The 17004-nt window shown below is 40.2% G+C and overlaps 1 protein-coding gene across 1 annotated transcript; it reads left to right on the top strand.

The window, feature by feature from the left end:
• Positions 1–3104: 3104 nt before the first annotated feature.
• wnt7aa (wingless-type MMTV integration site family, member 7Aa) lies at positions 3105–16538 on the top strand. Its single transcript, XM_035387182.1, has 4 exons — positions 3105–3920; positions 5102–5328; positions 12005–12276; positions 15673–16538. Exons 1-4 carry the CDS (start codon positions 3850–3852, stop codon positions 16150–16152), a joined length of 1050 nt encoding a protein of 349 aa, XP_035243073.1. The 5' UTR covers positions 3105–3849; the 3' UTR covers positions 16153–16538.
• Positions 16539–17004: the final 466 nt, after the last annotated feature.

Here is a 17004-nt window from a genome sequence, read left to right on the forward strand (position 1 = left end):
TTCAAACCTAAGGATACAATACAATTCACCAAATAACTGGCTGATCATTTAATATCACCTAGCTCTGTCATTGTACTGCAATGGACACCTGCAGTCTAGTAATGCTATTAGATAATGTATCATATAATGACAAGTTACAATATGGAGAATAATTGGTAAGATTTCAGATAAAAATGACTGGATTGTAAGAAGTTGCTGATAGTGGAATGGTATGCTCGAACTGAGATTTATCTTGAAATAGAGGTTTAGTTCTTAAGACTTCTTAAGCTCCAGTATTCAGATAAACAAACAGACCATAAAAACATATAATGACAAGAACAATACATGACTAAAATGAATTAATGTGTCATTACACAATGAGACACCAATAATGTTTATAATACCTTTCATAATCAAAGTCGTGGAAGCTTTGTTTATGAATAACATTTCAACATTTCAAAGGCTGGATCTGTCCTGAATTTCGCTATACCATTGCGTTTAACACGAAGCAAGCTCAGCTCATTATGTTAGAATTTTTAAATTCTCAAAGGTATGCGACATGTAAGGAAAAGGGGAAGCATCTCATTGACAACAGAACAACTGAATTAAGCCTAAAGTGAGATTTGAAATTGAGTTCACAGGATCTCTCCAGCCCTGTCCCTCGCTCTGCGGCCACGGACCGCTGCAGCCCTGTTTCTCCCCTGGTTCATGCCCACGCCCTGACGCAGCCTGGGGCTCCAGATGCATCACCCTGCCCCTCTAAACTGTGCACTACTCTTCCCTTCATTTGGGCTTCTATTTTTCCAGCTAGTTCATTACTACAATGATAACCTTTTATTTTATTTATTTCACCTTTATTTCACCAGGCAAGTCATTAAGAACAAATTCTTATTTACAATGGCGGCCTGACAAGCGACAAAAGCCACAAGGGAAGGGGAGGTGGGCTAGAAGATAAAACCTGCTCAACCCATTTCATTTGTTGTGATATAGACTCCTTATTACCTTTCTGTTACATCCATTTTACCCCTGCTTTACACCAGGTTGGCCAGTGGAGAATTAACTCCTCCTTTAAGGCTGAGTTCCTCCCAAGATTTCTTCCGATCAGGGAGCTTTTTCTGGCCACCGTTTGAGGGTTGTTCTCCCCTCTGTGGAGTTTTTTTTTTTACCTCATGTGCTTGCTATTTGGGGGTTCAGGCCAGATTTTTGCTTTTTTCTGATACTCTGTAAATCGTCTTTGTGTTTTGTGTAAAAAGCGCTATACAAATAAATAAATTGAATGAATTGATTTTGAATTTCACCTATTCCCTTGTTTAAATGAACCAGTGCATGTTTGTGGGTATGCAGTGATTCCCATCAATGTATTGCATGCATTGATGGTAACACAATAGCTGTGGGAAACCAAAGGAATGGTTTTTATTTTTCAGTTTTCACAGAGATACAGAAAACATTGCAAAAAAGACTATAAAAAGCTAATCACAATAGCATCCAACCATTAGCATCCATAAATATGTTACTGACAACAAACTTCACATATTAGTCATGCTTTCAGAACTGGAAACACAAGAAAATACGATCTCTAAAATGATTGTTTACAGTTATGTACCGAAGCGAAGGATTTTAAAAGTCAGTGGTTATTTAAAAAAAAAAAAAAAAAAACAGCTGTTGGTGTTGCTTGGCTTATGCAGCATGATGGTAGTTGATCAAGAATACTGCAAGACGTAGTTTCTTCATTTAAACAAATATATTTTATTATTCTTGATTACTAAAGCCATAACAGTAATAAATCAAACATCAATGGATACTTTTCTTCACCAAAAAGTAATTAAGTACCAGTTCTTGCATGCTTTCCCTAGAGAAGAAGATTGTGAGTAATTCTTTCAAGGAAAACCCCAATCAGTTGATGACACATCACCCTACATTCTTCGAGGCTTGTGCCAAAATTTTAGGGGATTTTAAAATTGCTAAATAAAGTAGTAATACTGTTTAATTACAAGGGAAAATCCTTTTAGGACATGAACACTGCATTTCAAGGCAAACATGGTTCTAACTCAGTTGTTGCTGCAAGACATGACTCTTCCCAGTACCTTATAACCTCTGTTGTATAAACTTTGGTAAGTACATAGTTACATTTCAAGGTATGGTTGATTTGCCATTAACACCCTTTTCTTTTAAGGAAACAATGGGAATCAAAATCACTGACAGCAGGCAAGGATTCGTGCTCAGACAGTGTAGGCAACTCAGTTAAATTCTCAAAACGTGTATGTTTTCGTGGAACTATTCTTGTAAAACAACTTGTATATAGTTGACAAGGAACCAGCAGTCAAGTCCTATCACCACTTCTGAAAAATGGTTAAAATTACTATTTTGATCGGCGCGGAAGTAACATGCAATGTCCTGCAGGTGGCGCAGTTATAAAAGACATAAACACAAATAACCTGTCGCAAGGTTATTGAGACTTAAGACGAGACCAGTTTTACAATTATCACAGGAATAAAGGAAAAAGTATTTTACGCCGTCGCAGTTAAGACCGGTCAGATCAAATTACCACTGAACTTCCCATAAATACGTCCATATTGTTCTACCCCAGTCGCGTATTTCAAGTGGCTGAATTACATTGATATACCAAAAATACAATAACGTTTGTTAAATACTTTCCAAAACGAAATGCTTTTCATTTACTAATTATCCTTAAATGTTTTCATTAATTTAACCAATGCCAACAGTGTACGCATTACGCATAGGCTCGTTCTGCATAATAGGTTCATTCGTTTATCCTACCTGCAATTTTTTGTTGGACAAGTAGTAGAAAGAGATGAGCCTCTGCTAAAATGTGGATTTTGTGCTGCCTTATCACAATCTGTATGAGAGCTGATTGTGCAGTAGATACAGAGTCAATTGTATTCCCTGCAGCAGGTCGTTAAAGATTTGGCCATTCTACTCACAGGAGATGCTGCTGAAAGAATTATTGGTGTGATAATGCGCTAATCCTGTCACATAAATCAAATGCGAAAGGAAAAATGGTATTAAAAGTCAAGAAGTGGTCTGGTAGAAGGGAGGAGCGTCTGGGCGCTGGAAAATAGATAAAACCAGGCTACAAAGGACAGTGCATACTCCATATAGCGCAATCTATTTTAAGGAGGAGCGTTTCCTTTCCTAAAGATATTTTACCTCCCACTGAACTGATCTTGCCACTGCATAGCCTATTCAAAGCAGCCGCAGAAACTTAGAGTAAGCAGAGAGAAAAGGCTCGTCAAGTATCTCTCGTGTACACTGGGAACTTTCTGTTGCACAGCCATCATTTTATCAGCAGCAAAACTATGTGCCCTACAGGTTACCAAGTTAAGGGTCGTTTCTTCAATTTGCTTTTTATTATTTTAAAAACTGCTAATTTTTATTTAATTTAACTAGCCATATGGATCCTGGTGATGCTCTGGCTCTGAATTTTTCATTAATAAACAGGTGAACGCACTGTCCAGGATTATTCATGAGATTCTAGAGATGGGCTCTATGTCTTTCCAGAACACGCCCTGATAGATTAAGTAGATAAAGAACCTGCGGGAAGGGCAGGGACTGTGAGTTTGAGATCACTGCGGCACAGCTCGTGCCAGTATCTTGCTTTACCTGTGACACGCACTCGAATGTCAAATAAACGTGGCAAACAAAACAATACAAAACAAAGAGCAATTCAAGGATATATCTACGGCAATATTTCAAAGGATTTTTCAGGATTCCCAGAGGAGTTTTGTTTTGTCTGTATACCTTTGATTTGGAATTGATTCGTCTGTGACTAGCTATCGATCTAAGAGCATTCAAGAACAGCACATTTTTTCTCACCAACCATTGATAGCCTACATTAAGACGGTGGACATCATGAGCAGGAAAACAAGACGCTGGATTTTTCATATTTTCCTTTGCCTGGGGATTGTGTATTTGAAAATTGGGTACGTATCTCGCTTAAATCTCAGCATGTTCAGACCTGATAATGCTTAACTTAAAGTTTGAGGGGGAAATTTCCTGCTTAGAAAAAAAAAATCGTTATGGCTATAGGGTTTGAAAATGCAAGCTATACCTGTGCAAAAAATGTTATGATTGTCCTTACACAACTATGTTGTATAGTTATTCATTAGTTATTTAGAAGCACATATAAAACGGAAAATGTCTATGGCTCCAATACGCACGCCTTACGCCTCTTCATTGTAAGCTACTCGTCGCAAATTAATGAAGTCACGGTTTATGAGCAATGTAAAGTATAATGTACCATTCGGTGGCGGAAAACATTTCGCATCAAATCGATTGATTGCTAGCAATTCATAATCACATTGCTGTTGGCGATTTTTAAGTTGCGCCTTAAACTGGACAAATGCCTCTAACAAGAGACGTTTCCTCTTGAATTAGGCCCTACCTTATCAAAAATAGCAAAAAACTTAAAAATTAAAAAAATTATTTAGGTCGATGTATCCATGTATTAGACTGCTGTTTAAAATAATTCCTGACCGATTCAGCTGACGAACCTGCATTTCTGCATTGCCTTTTTAATATAAATACAGTCTTTTACGGGTTTTCGTAAAACTTAAACATTTTGCTGTTGCGTGAGGCTATATTCGAGATTTCGCTGGATAAGTTACTTTAAAAAGTAGACAATGTGGCTCATCAGGGCAATTTCATCCACGTTTCAGTTGTGCCATCTGCTTTATAACAATTAAGGTGCATGCGATGGGAAAATCTAACATTGGTGTTTTTATTATATGCCACTTTATGTTTTCTTGTTAACCTTCATACAGTACCCTGGGTTAGGCGATGCGAAAATAGGCTACCTGTCCTTCATGAGTCTTGATGCGGTCATGATCGTCACAACGGAATCTCGAAAGGCGCTAAATATGACATTGAATAAATCAAATAGGCCGACAAATAACACACAAAAGAAAATAGATATAATCTGTATGTAAGATACTATATATGGCTTCGATATGGGAACCTATAATGCATGGAGGTTACAGATAGGTTATTTAAAGCAGACGACACACCTGCGAATAGGCTGCTAAAATATTTGGGTTTTCAAACTGGGATAGCCTTTACTGCATTTCCTCGTGTTGTTTGAAACTGATTTTCTTGATATTTGCAGGGGCTTTTCGTCAGTGGTTGCGCTAGGGGCGAGCATAATCTGTAACAAGATTCCTGGTTTGGCTCCTCGACAACGGACTATCTGTCAGAGCCGACCCGACGCTATCATAGTCATCGGAGAAGGCGCACAAATGGGGATCAACGAGTGCCAGTTTCAGTTCAAAAATGGACGATGGAACTGCTCTGCGCTCGGAGAAAGAACTGTCTTTGGAAAAGAGTTGAAAGTGGGTATGTTACAAATCATTCACGTTCAACCTTCTACATTTGAAATACATTCAAAAATTCTTGACCGCAAGGCACATATATTTGGGTAAGGTTTATACAAAATGATATCCGAGATGATACGAACGTTATATGTGATCCAAATAGTAGCCGACGTAGAGAAATTGATAGTAGTGATCTTTGAGACTCACAGATATTTTTGTTAAATTTTTGTCTCATTTTAATAAATGAGCGAAATATTATTGTACGGGGCAAGCTGGGACAAGTCGTGCGAGTTTAAACACCCAATGGAGAATGCATAACTTGTTATGAGAAGCATCATTTAGCTGTTCGTTGTAGCCTAAATAAAATACTATTATTGCACATCATTTATATTTTAGCTACCTTATTTAGGCTATGGCATAAATCAAATAATACATTTGTATTGTCAGGCAACTGTTTTTGGAATCCTATACGAAATATTTATTAGATAAATTAGTTTAAAGTACCAGTGATCGGTGCAGTGGTTTCAATGTAATCCATTTTGTAAACGATTTTACAAAACATTTTCGTGATATATCTAAATATCTACTATCTTAAAAAGAAAGTGCAAAAATGAAAAAAAAAATGTAAAGGTGTAAGGGCATGACTCACCGTTAACTTCCTAAAAGAGAGTTTCAACGTGCCCCATCATTTTTGTTTCAACTTGCCTTACACCCCCTGACCTCACATCCCCTATGTGTGAAACTAACTGGTAATGTCAGAAGACAGCTAAATTGATCTCCTGGTAATAGTGTAATATGTAAACGTGTGGCATCGTTAGTTCAGGGTATCACATGGGTGAAAAAAATATAGTGTGGGCAAATATTGGCCTTCGTTTAATTTTATTTGGATTTTTCAAATCGATGATATCAGTGGTGAGATCATGTGCAGATATCTGCAAATTGAATGTTGGAAATAAAATTTGAGGGCACACTCTGAACACACAGAATTGGATGTTGCTGGATCAAAATTTGTTATTAGCAGCCATGTGCCAACTCACGACACATTTCAACACAATTGATTCAATTATTACCATTATGGTTTTGAGCCAAACAATAATTCTTGCAATTTTATATTTTAATGAAATACAGGTTTCAAAGTCATAACACTCCTCTCTGATTATGAAATGCGTCCCGAGAGGAAAGCGGCAGTCTCAAACTTCCGGCATCTGACATGCCTCAAGTTTCCGATAGATCAATGATAAGGGCCTTTGAATAATACTCTTAATTCATCAAGACTGCACATAGTGTTGGTCACATAGCACACTGTCTAGCACAATCTAATATATTTTCAGATAATACTCCCAACATCACACAAGGTTTAATAGCAATTGCAAAAACACCTAGGGGATTTTTTTTCTTTTTCTTGTATTTAATTTTCTATATTTCAATAAAAAATGTAATAAGGGGAGCTAGACAACCAATATCACTTAATTGCAGTGAGTTTAAAATTGTAGAACAAAACAAACGATAACCCAACCATAAATGAAATGTTAATCTGTCAACTCTCTGTTAACAGGTGTTGTAGACAATTGGTTTTATTGGCAGGACACATTAACACATTCCTCTGTTTGGGGAGGGTTTGGGGAGACGTCGTTTTTGAGTTGTCTGAGGCAGTGCAGTTTGCCACAAGCTACTCACACAAGTGAGTGCGCTCATATAACCACATCCTGAGAGGATTCAGAAAGTCCTCAGTGTAAAAGAATCATTGCTACTGTTTTCAGGGTTGTTTTATGAGTTGAGTCTCAGGAGGCAAGTGTTCAGGTTTTTTTTTTTTTAATTCCTGCTTATCAGTAGATTCTGAAGAAGTGGCATCCAGGCTGCTGGAGTTTACCACGAGTATAAGTTACACAAGCTGAAAGAGACAAAAGGAGAAATACAGTAGGGTGAAGAAATGCAAGAAAACATCACAGAAACAAAACAAATTAGTTGCTATTTTTTGAGAGTAATGCTATCGGTTTCCCTTACGCAAACTTTGGGCTGTTTAGGGCTCCTCTATTGCTATTGAGCACCCGACACTTTGATGAATGGCTTTGTGGAAGACCACGATTTGCCCAGATCCAAAGAGCCTTTGGGTGGTGGGAACGAGAAAGCGGGGCTATTGGACATTTGTCTGTGGCTGGAGATGGCTGGAGGGATGTAGACGCTCAAATGACCGGTCTCTTTCAGAAATAAATGCGCGATCATATGAAAAGCATTTCTTCCATTTGTCTGGGAGTGTTCTTTGAAACCAGATAGACTGAATTCTGTGCAGACTGTGCTATGGTACACCGTTTGTGTTGGCTTGTGTGCAGTGTTTAGGGTAAACTCTTATTTTATTACTTCACATTTTTGCTTTTAGTCAGGAAAGCAGAATCATTGTTAATCACCTGCATCTACATCATTCATATTTATTATACTGTACCCTGTTTTCCTTTACATCAATATTATGTGACTCCAAAACTAGCCAGTTGATGCAGTTCCTATATTTCTGTGAGGCTGAAACTGCCATTTTATCTTTAGCTTCAGGTGCATAGAATGTAACTTTTTGCTTACGATAAAACATTATGACATAATTTATTGTTCACCAAAATGAACAAGAAAGGCAGTGTAAGAGCTGGAAGAATATGTTGCAACGGCTGTTATATGCTAAGCCATGGTTAAGGACAATGTACCTTTCATTGCCCACACATCTGCAATAATTAGCCATCAAAGAAGCTGATGGTTGAGATTATTTTGATGCTGTTTTTTGAGGACTGGGGGGTGGGGGGGTGGAGACCCACCGGTCCTCATATTCCATGGTGGTTAGGGTGAAATTTCTCACAGCTTTGTGTCCGTTAGAGCGGTATGAGTCTGAGAACAGAGGAGGCTCTGCTTCAGGAGGACGGGGCCAGAGCCACTTGTTCTTACCACCATCGACCCTGTCAGACAGCATGGAGCAGAGCCTGGACAACCGTGCTAATCAGATTGGTTTCACTGGTCAGATTAGCCCCTGTGCACACAGTAGCAGAAGCTTGCAAGTTGAATGCCATTGTTATTATCGAGCTGGTGTGAGGAGGGGCTCCCATATCCTCCACTGGGAGAGGACAGACACATATGGTGCAGTCGCAAGGGTCTTCAGTAACATCATAACATAGGCACAGTCTTAAAAGTGTGCAAACGCCTATTCACATATAGGAAAATGAACTGCGTAGGTTTTATCTTTGCCTGTTTCTTCTACAAAGCATTGGACCTAGTTAGATCTCCACTGGTTTTCTGCAGGGGATATGTATGGAGTGTCGTGAATGATTAACTAATTTTTTTAAACAATGGTGATGGCTATTCAGAGAGGGGGAGTCCATAAAGCGGAAAACATTTTTCATTTGGCCTTCCTACCATACAGTATTAAGGTGGATTTGCATTGTTTTTAACTGGAAGAGCTTCCAGCTCTGTATGATTTTTGTAGCTCTCTGGTTTAACCACTCTCCTGACTGTTCATAAAATAGTTTTCCCCCAAACCGCATTAAAGCCTCATGTCCAGACAAGCACAATGTGTAAGGTGTATAAATTAACCTCTTACATTTGCAGTGTTGACTGTTTTAAAGCAAAATCTTTCTAAGCCACTAATTCAGATACTTCTGGAAAAAGTAGAAAATGCTTGTCATAACAAAGAAGTTTTATGGGGTTTTTTATCAGTAGGGCTTGTATTCTCAGTATCTTGATTTAAATAAACAAGGATTTCCAACCAACAGACAGAGAAACAGAGTATTTTACCTCTATTTTCTGATGACGATTTACAGGGTCAACATTTTAAAGTTACCGAGGTTCACCTACTCTTGGGACACACCTTCTGTATTGGCACTGTGCCCATTCCATCCATGAAAAAAACTCCATATAATTGATGTTTAAAACTTGCCTTTTTTAAATTGAAAGGGCATTGGTCCAAGATGTTTATCAAAAACAGGTTAGCACATACCTTGGTTCCTGTGGAAGTACTGAAAAGCCTGTCATATTTGTTGAGCAATTTCAGGTTAAAAGAAGGGTTGAAATCAAACAAATATATGTTCCAGACTTTGAAGAGAGATTGAAGGATAGATAGCTCGGTAATGCACATAAACTTCACACAACCATGTGCACTTAAATTAAAACCTCCAAGTTAAATGAAAGTATGCTGTAACACAGGTTAAAGTGTAGATGTGTACAGTGCTGTATGACTAAAGTTAGTCTGTGCTGTTACCATTTCAGCTCAAGCGTGTATTCACTAAAGCATTGTAGCATCACATATTTTTTGATTTGTTAGAAGCTTTGTTCTAACAAAAAGGAAAGAAAAGTTACTCCGAATTTTATTATTTATTAACCTTATTTAAACAAGAACTCCTACTGAGATTAAAATCTATTTTCAAAAAACCCCTGCTATAGTTGACTGTACATGCATTGTAAAGGTACACAGCTCTTTTTCCTGAAGGCTGGGTTCATTCAAGTTAAAAGGCCACCTTTGTTAGTTACTGATCTATACCAGAAACAACTGGTGATTGTGCTTCTTACTGTAATGAGACGGTTGATAAAATTACTAATATGGACCAGAAAACCTGAAATCCACAAAAGTGGATTGTAAGGACTGTATTTCAGCTGTAAAGCAATGCTAATGCCCATCACAGCTGTATTAGTGAGTACTTGAAATTTAGGGTTGGAAAGCATGATGGAATAAAAAATAAACCCACCAGAACTTACAGTATTTCAATAATGGGGTGAAGGAGAAATGTGTAAAAATTAAACGATTCCTCATTAGTAGCTCATACGAATAAGGATATCCTTTTGTGGTTTGAGTGTTTATTATGTCTTACTCAGTGTAGATTCAGTTCTCTGTATTATCAGTGGTAATTATATTCTTTCTGTTTTTGACGTATCGTGCCATTATTACAGTTTCCATTTGCCACTCCCTTTCAGGATTTTTGTCTATGGCTGAAATGTACTGTTTCTTTCTCCTGTTGTTTCAAGCATATGCATAGTGATTGAAGATGGCGAGTTTTACTGATTTTATTAGCATGAAGAACTTTCCAGAATGTTCTTCCCACTCTGCTGCTCTCAGGACTGCTGTATGACGCTCAGCATGTTCGCTGCATGCTGTGTTCTTGGGCCGCTGTAGCATCCCTGGAATTTTCATGTGGCTCCCTCTTTGAGGCAAACAAATGATGTGGAAAACTGATGAACAGAAAGATTGCAGTTTCTGCATCTTTCAGTGTTGGGTGCTCCTGCCGGGCCTAAGCGTTTCTGGGCTTGCTTGTTGTGCCGTGCCTGAATAAAAGCTGGGAAAACCCGGGCACATTTACATTACTTTCCTGTAGATCATGTGCAGAAGGAGAGAAGGAGAGTGGAATGTAGCCAAAAGAGCTACCCCCCCCCCCCCCCCCCCCCCCCCCCCCCCCCCCCTCATCGTTAAGGTTGGGTGACGTATCAGGTCCTTTCTTATCCTTTCTGGCTCCGCCTTCAAATGACTACAAGTGAGCTGCCCAAGTTAGCCATTCTTCCAACGCTACTGTGACCCACTGTATCTAACAATGTAAATGATTCATTAGGAGAGCAAATAAGTGATGACCCGTCAGCCCAAACCCTGGGGAGTTAACTTCCCAAAGGGTTTCACAAAGTGGCCTGCTGAAATGGATCAATAGCTTTTCACACTGGTGACAGAATTCTCTCGTTCCACCTCTCAAGTGGTGCACAGTCTTAGTCATCCTTTTCTGGGGAAGTCTGCTTCAGAGGAACCGGATGTCTGCCCAGCAATACACAGGTCAATTCAAAGGAGAACAGCCTCAACTCTGTGCTGAATCCAATGTTTGTCATGTCTGTGATATAAAAACAACCAGAATGTTTTTAGGCAGAGATCTAATTTCAAACTGTGTGAAGACAATATTTCAGAACCTGTTGAAGTGGTGCAGCAGAGTACTGTTTTTTTAATACTTAAGCTTTTGACAGAACTTATCTTGTAGAGTGATGAAGCTCATACACACAGCAGCACATAATCCAACTGGCCTGGATGGGGCCTAATATTGGAGAGCCCTGATGGGTTAAATTTGTCTGCCTGACCAGTGAGGCCCGGCATGGTCACCTCCAGTGTGTATCTCTGATAAGTGCTGGAAACAGCCAACCTGAGGTTTAAGCACATAACCCCTACCTTTTCCATTGTATTGTCTCTTAAATAACCTCTCACTCATTGTGCTTAAATAGATTTATTATTCCTTCCGTTTGTAATACTCTAGACATGATGGATTAACCACAGAGGAGACAAGCCTCTGACACAATGTTTCCTCTCTGGAAGATATGACCAAAACGTTATTATCAGTGTATTCAAATTGGTGAGCTTCAGGATGTCAATTTCTTTTGTAACTAAAGCTTTGTTTTTACTGCAGAACAAACCAATCTAATCTTCATCACCAACCTCAGTGACCGTTATCAAGGCAATAACCAAGACAATCATGTGCTGCGCGTTGCCCAAAACTCCCTTTCCATCTGATAGGAGCTGCCATTTATCTGTGCAGAGCATGCATGATAAATGCGGAAGACTTGGCAGCGTTAATGCACTATATTATTCCTGCCTGGCTATTTGAAAGGAAAGCTATGTGAAGTATGTGAGGAGGCCTAGATACAGCATAAAACACTGGATCTTGTTGTCAGCCATTTTGATTAAAATGACTTCTTTCTTCCAGGCAGTAAGGAGGCGGCATTCACCTACGCAATCATCGCGGCCGGGGTAGCCCACGCCATCACGGCGGCCTGCACCCAGGGCAACCTGAGCGACTGCGGCTGCGACAAGGAGAAGCAGGGCTTCTACAACCAGGACGAGGGCTGGAAGTGGGGCGGCTGCTCGGCCGACATCCGCTATGGCCTGGGCTTCTCCAAAGTCTTTGTGGATGCCCGGGAGATCAAACAGAATGCCAGGACACTAATGAATCTACACAACAACGAGGCCGGACGGAAGGTACGTCGCGTAACACCAGGCTGAGTTCGGATCTCTGGAGAGCCACTCTGAAAGAACATCCATGAAGCCTTTCTACTCATCATTTTACTGTAACTCACACCGATGCAATCTTCACAAGCTCCATTTTAATAACATCAGCAAGAAAAGTTCAAATCAGTTCCCCTTTCTCAGCTGATCAGTATTTCCATCAGCAGGGTCAACAAGTACACGTTTAAGAATAGGAAGCAAAAAAAAAAAGATTGTTGAAAGCAAATGTCAGTGGAACGGGTTAACATATGTAGGAGGCAGAGGCAAGCATGGTAGCCTTGGTGTTGTGATTTATAATCCTCGACACGCTCTGAGGCTGATACAATTTTCCATGGGTCTGGGCAGTCAGATGGAGATTAAAGAGGTCTTCTTTAATGAAATAACAGAGGGCTTTTAGAAGGGCAGGCAATGGAAGTGGCCAAGTGGCCGATTTTGATTACACTGCAGATCGCTGCGTTCTGAACATAATGATTCTGTAATAAAGCATTAAAGCTCTCTTACCCTATGCTGTTGGGGAGAAGCTACTCACCCACGCCAGTAACCCTTCACTCTGCAGCTTTCTTTGTTCCTTTTGGAAAGGTGTAACTGGATGCTGTACAAGATCGCAATTTCACTGCATAGACAATGTGAGAGCATTTCATTTTAGATTTTTAAGCAAATTTAAACGTGCTTTATCTCTGTTTGATCGCACTCCTGAGCCCAGTGCAGATGTGTCGCTGATAATGATTAATGTTGTGTTACAGTTTTATTTTCAGTGAGGTTGTTATGATGTGTTTGGGGGGGACATATCATTAGTCATTTTACTTTGTCATTTAGTTTGCTTTTAATTATTTAAGCAGGGCCACTACATGCCTATCTACAAACTCATAATTCACTCATTATTTCAAAATAAAAGAGCATAAATCAGTTGAATTGAAAACGTAGTCAACAATATGTAAACTGATTTAAGGTTTTGAGCATGGTATTGTAGGTATGACTAAATCTATGCAGCATCAGAACATACCACACAATATTTACTCTGTTAAGATATTAAAGGCCATATGAACATATCTGAAGTTTCAACAGTAGCAGAGAATAATGGATAACTAAGTGCGAGCATGACCCAGCTAAACTCGGTCATGCGTGAATCTAGCGTGAATCTGAGGAAGCTCGGAAGACTCGGGAAAGTCCAGAGGGTGAAGAGAAGCAGGGATAATTAAAACTTGGGAGAGGCTGATCCAGTGCACAAGTGTTCAGTGAAGAGTAAAGAAGCACCTGTGATGGTGTCATTCCGCACACAGCCACACATAACTGCCTGCATAGCCAGCATATCTCCATCTGTGCATTCCACCTCCAGCGAGAACATCACCTTTGCACTTCAGGAGCGTTCAGTAGCCATGATGCTCTTTTATCTGCACATGCAAACTGCCTCTCAGCTATCATGCTGCACTCACCGAGTCCACCATTCTACATTTAGTCTCCTTTGTTACAGAAGTGCTCCCTGGTTATGTTGGTTTGGCCTCATTCACAGTAATCTAATGAAGGACTTTGAGTAGCACCCCATTTTTTCATCGCTCTGACCCAACGCAGGAAGACTGAAGTCTGTCACTGATTTTTAGCTCTGAGCTATTGATGATGGATGGGGAAGCCGGATCTAAATACTCCAAATATTTTTCGGCAAAAGGGCAATAGTGCAGAAATGAGAAGCTAGTCAAAAAAAAGTGCATAAGAATGTACATAAGTCCACAACAACATGCCGTTGGTGTCAGCATTGAGATCAAATTTGAATGTCTCTTCTTATTTAGAACTTTAGAACTTATTTTCTTTGTGGAAAATGTGTGTAAACACATATTTCTTCCTCTTTTAAAATGGATACAACAATCGTCGTAGAACTGCAGTACAGTAGATAAATGTTATGCAGATAATAAACAATGCAGGTAAAAGACATAAAAATTTACTTTGCACATGCATTTAATTAATTATAGTAATTAACTATAGTAAGAAGGTTTATTTAATTCATTAAGAAGGTTTATTTAATTCATTATTCATATTATAATTCAATGGCATAAAAAAGCAACATATGTGAACTCATTAAAATAGTTAAACTGCAATATTGTGAGCAATGGCAGATATTGAATTTCATAGTAAGCGTGTGATTTCTTGCCCCATAGTTATGAGTGGAGCGATATAGGGGCAGCTCCAACTGCACATGGTGACCTGAAACATGATGCCCCTGACTTTATCTGTGTACAGTGTACACAGGTCTATTGTTTTTGGGCACTCTGTGATAATCTTTCACACCCGCTGTGATTCTGATCTGTTCTGTCAGTTCCGCAAGGATCGTAGCCCTCACAAAGGAGAGAGGAGTGCTTCAGTGTTTAGAGGCCTCCGATTTTACGCCGCTGTGCGTCAAACTGTGTGGCAGGTGTTGACTGCTCCAGGTATAAAGCGATTTCTCCAGTACAACAACAGGAAGTTTGTGAGTTTTCCATTGCTCTGCCCCTAGTTAGAGTTTGCCGTTTCCTTTGTGGCGAAAAGCGTGAAGCAAACCATATCCTGGCACAATGAGTTCAAGAACTTTTGCATTCTTTGCATGGAATGTTTTAAAACCTTTGTCTCAACCTGTAAAACTATTTCAAAAATATGAGGTGGAACACTTAACTTACAGACGCATACTCTACTCACAAAGAATCTGTGTTATCCATGATTCACTTTTTACAAACATTTTAAAGACCTGGCATATAAATTCCTTTTCACATATTTAGAAATGAGAAATGGGCCAGGAATTTCTTTTTAAGTTGCGTTTTTTACTTTAACTTTCAAAGGACAAAAATCATTGCAATCATAGCAAAAAATTATACAGATTTATTTCATTAAAAAAGAAAGTGATTGATTATCCTTTGACAGTTTCTTATAGTATTTTGAAATGTAAAATTTACAAATAGAATCTTGTTGCCTAAATATAATTGTCACAAGCTAAAGGCGTTGCGTTTTGTACTGCATTTGTACATGACCTGAAATGTTTGAGGTGACTACTTTGTCTGTACCTCTCAGTTCACAGTAAATTCACAGTATGCTCTTATGGGGTAAATTAAGGTTTGTGAGACTTATGAAACAGTAAGAAAGAAAGCAGATATCACTTTCTCTCATCACAAAACATCATTAGTCAACTGTAGTTCTGCATGCTTTGATGCAGGAAAGAACAAAAATAAAGGTATTAAAAGGGAAAAAACAATACCCATTAAATGTATAATTTAGCCTTGAAAATGGATCTGTTATTCTTCAGAACATTTTTCCAGTGGAGCCATGAGATGACATCATTTCGCAGATTTGATGATTTTGGGCGTTTGTGGGCGTGGTTTTCCTCACTGGTCCCCTCTGTCGTTTCAGATCCTGGAGAAAAACATGCGTCTGGAGTGCAAGTGCCACGGCGTGTCCGGCTCCTGCACCACCAAGACCTGCTGGACCACGCTGCCCAAGTTCCGCCAGCTGGGCTACATCCTCAAGGACAAGTACCACCAGGCAGTGCACGTGGAGCCGGTGAGAGCCAGCCGCAACAAGCGCCCCACCTTCCTCAAGATCAAGAAGCCCTACTCCTACCGCAAGCCCATGGACACGGACCTGGTGTACATTGAGAAGTCGCCCAACTATTGCGAGGAGGACCCGGTGACGGGCAGCGTGGGCACGCAGGGCCGCATCTGCAACAAGACGGCGCAGCAGAGCAACGGCTGCGACCTCATGTGCTGCGGCCGGGGGTACAACACGCACCAGTACTCCCGCGTCTGGCAGTGCAACTGCAAATTTCTCTGGTGCTGCTATGTCAAGTGCAATACCTGCAGCGAGAGGACAGAGGTGTACACGTGTAAATGAGAACGTTTATTGCACACGCATACGCGAGCACACAGACGCATACAGGCACACATACACACACACACACACATACTCACACAAACACACATTTATGGGTGTGTGTGCGTGCACCGAGCCTGTGTGTAATGATCATGTTGCTGACAGGGTCTGTTTCGGACTACTGCGGACGGAGAGGAAGAGGAGGGAGGCGGAAAAGAAAGACAAGGCCTCGGTCAGATGTGCGTTGTGCAGTGGCGCTGTCTCTCTCCCCGGTCCGAATGGAACCCGACAGAGGAACCCTCTGTCCCGTTGCAGGGTTTACAGGATTCATTAAGAGCAGATTATATCCGGTTGCTACTAAGCACCAAGTGCTGCCAAAACCAAGTGGAAGATAGAGCCTTCCTGCTTGTGGGGTGGGGGGGGAGGGGGGTCCTGGGGTCCTGACTCTGTCCTGGATGGTGGGGGGGGGGGGGGGGGGTCAGAGGGATCTGCTCGGCCTCGCACCATGGTGTCTGCCACTGGGAGGGACTGAAGCCCACAGGGCGGTCTGGAGCCCTTGCGTACAAACTGCGGCCAGCTGGATGTCTCTCCACCCCCGCCACCCTCTCTCTCTCTCTCTCTTGGATCACTGCCTCACTTCATACACTGATTGCTAGGATTCTGCACACACACTTGTGGGACATGAGTGAACTTACATTCTGCACTGTTTTGTCACGAATTAAACAAAACAGTAAATGCAATATTTAACTTTTTATTTAGGTATGAAACTAATATTAATTTATTTAATATGGAAACTACTGATTTTTGTTTTGTTTTGTTTTTCTTTTGTTATGGGACTATTCTATATTGAGTAGATCTAGTAAGCTTTCCGTG

The sequence above is a fragment of the Anguilla anguilla genome, chromosome 13, assembly GCF_013347855.1.
Source record: "Anguilla anguilla isolate fAngAng1 chromosome 13, fAngAng1.pri, whole genome shotgun sequence".
Lineage (NCBI taxonomy): Eukaryota > Metazoa > Chordata > Actinopteri > Anguilliformes > Anguillidae > Anguilla > Anguilla anguilla.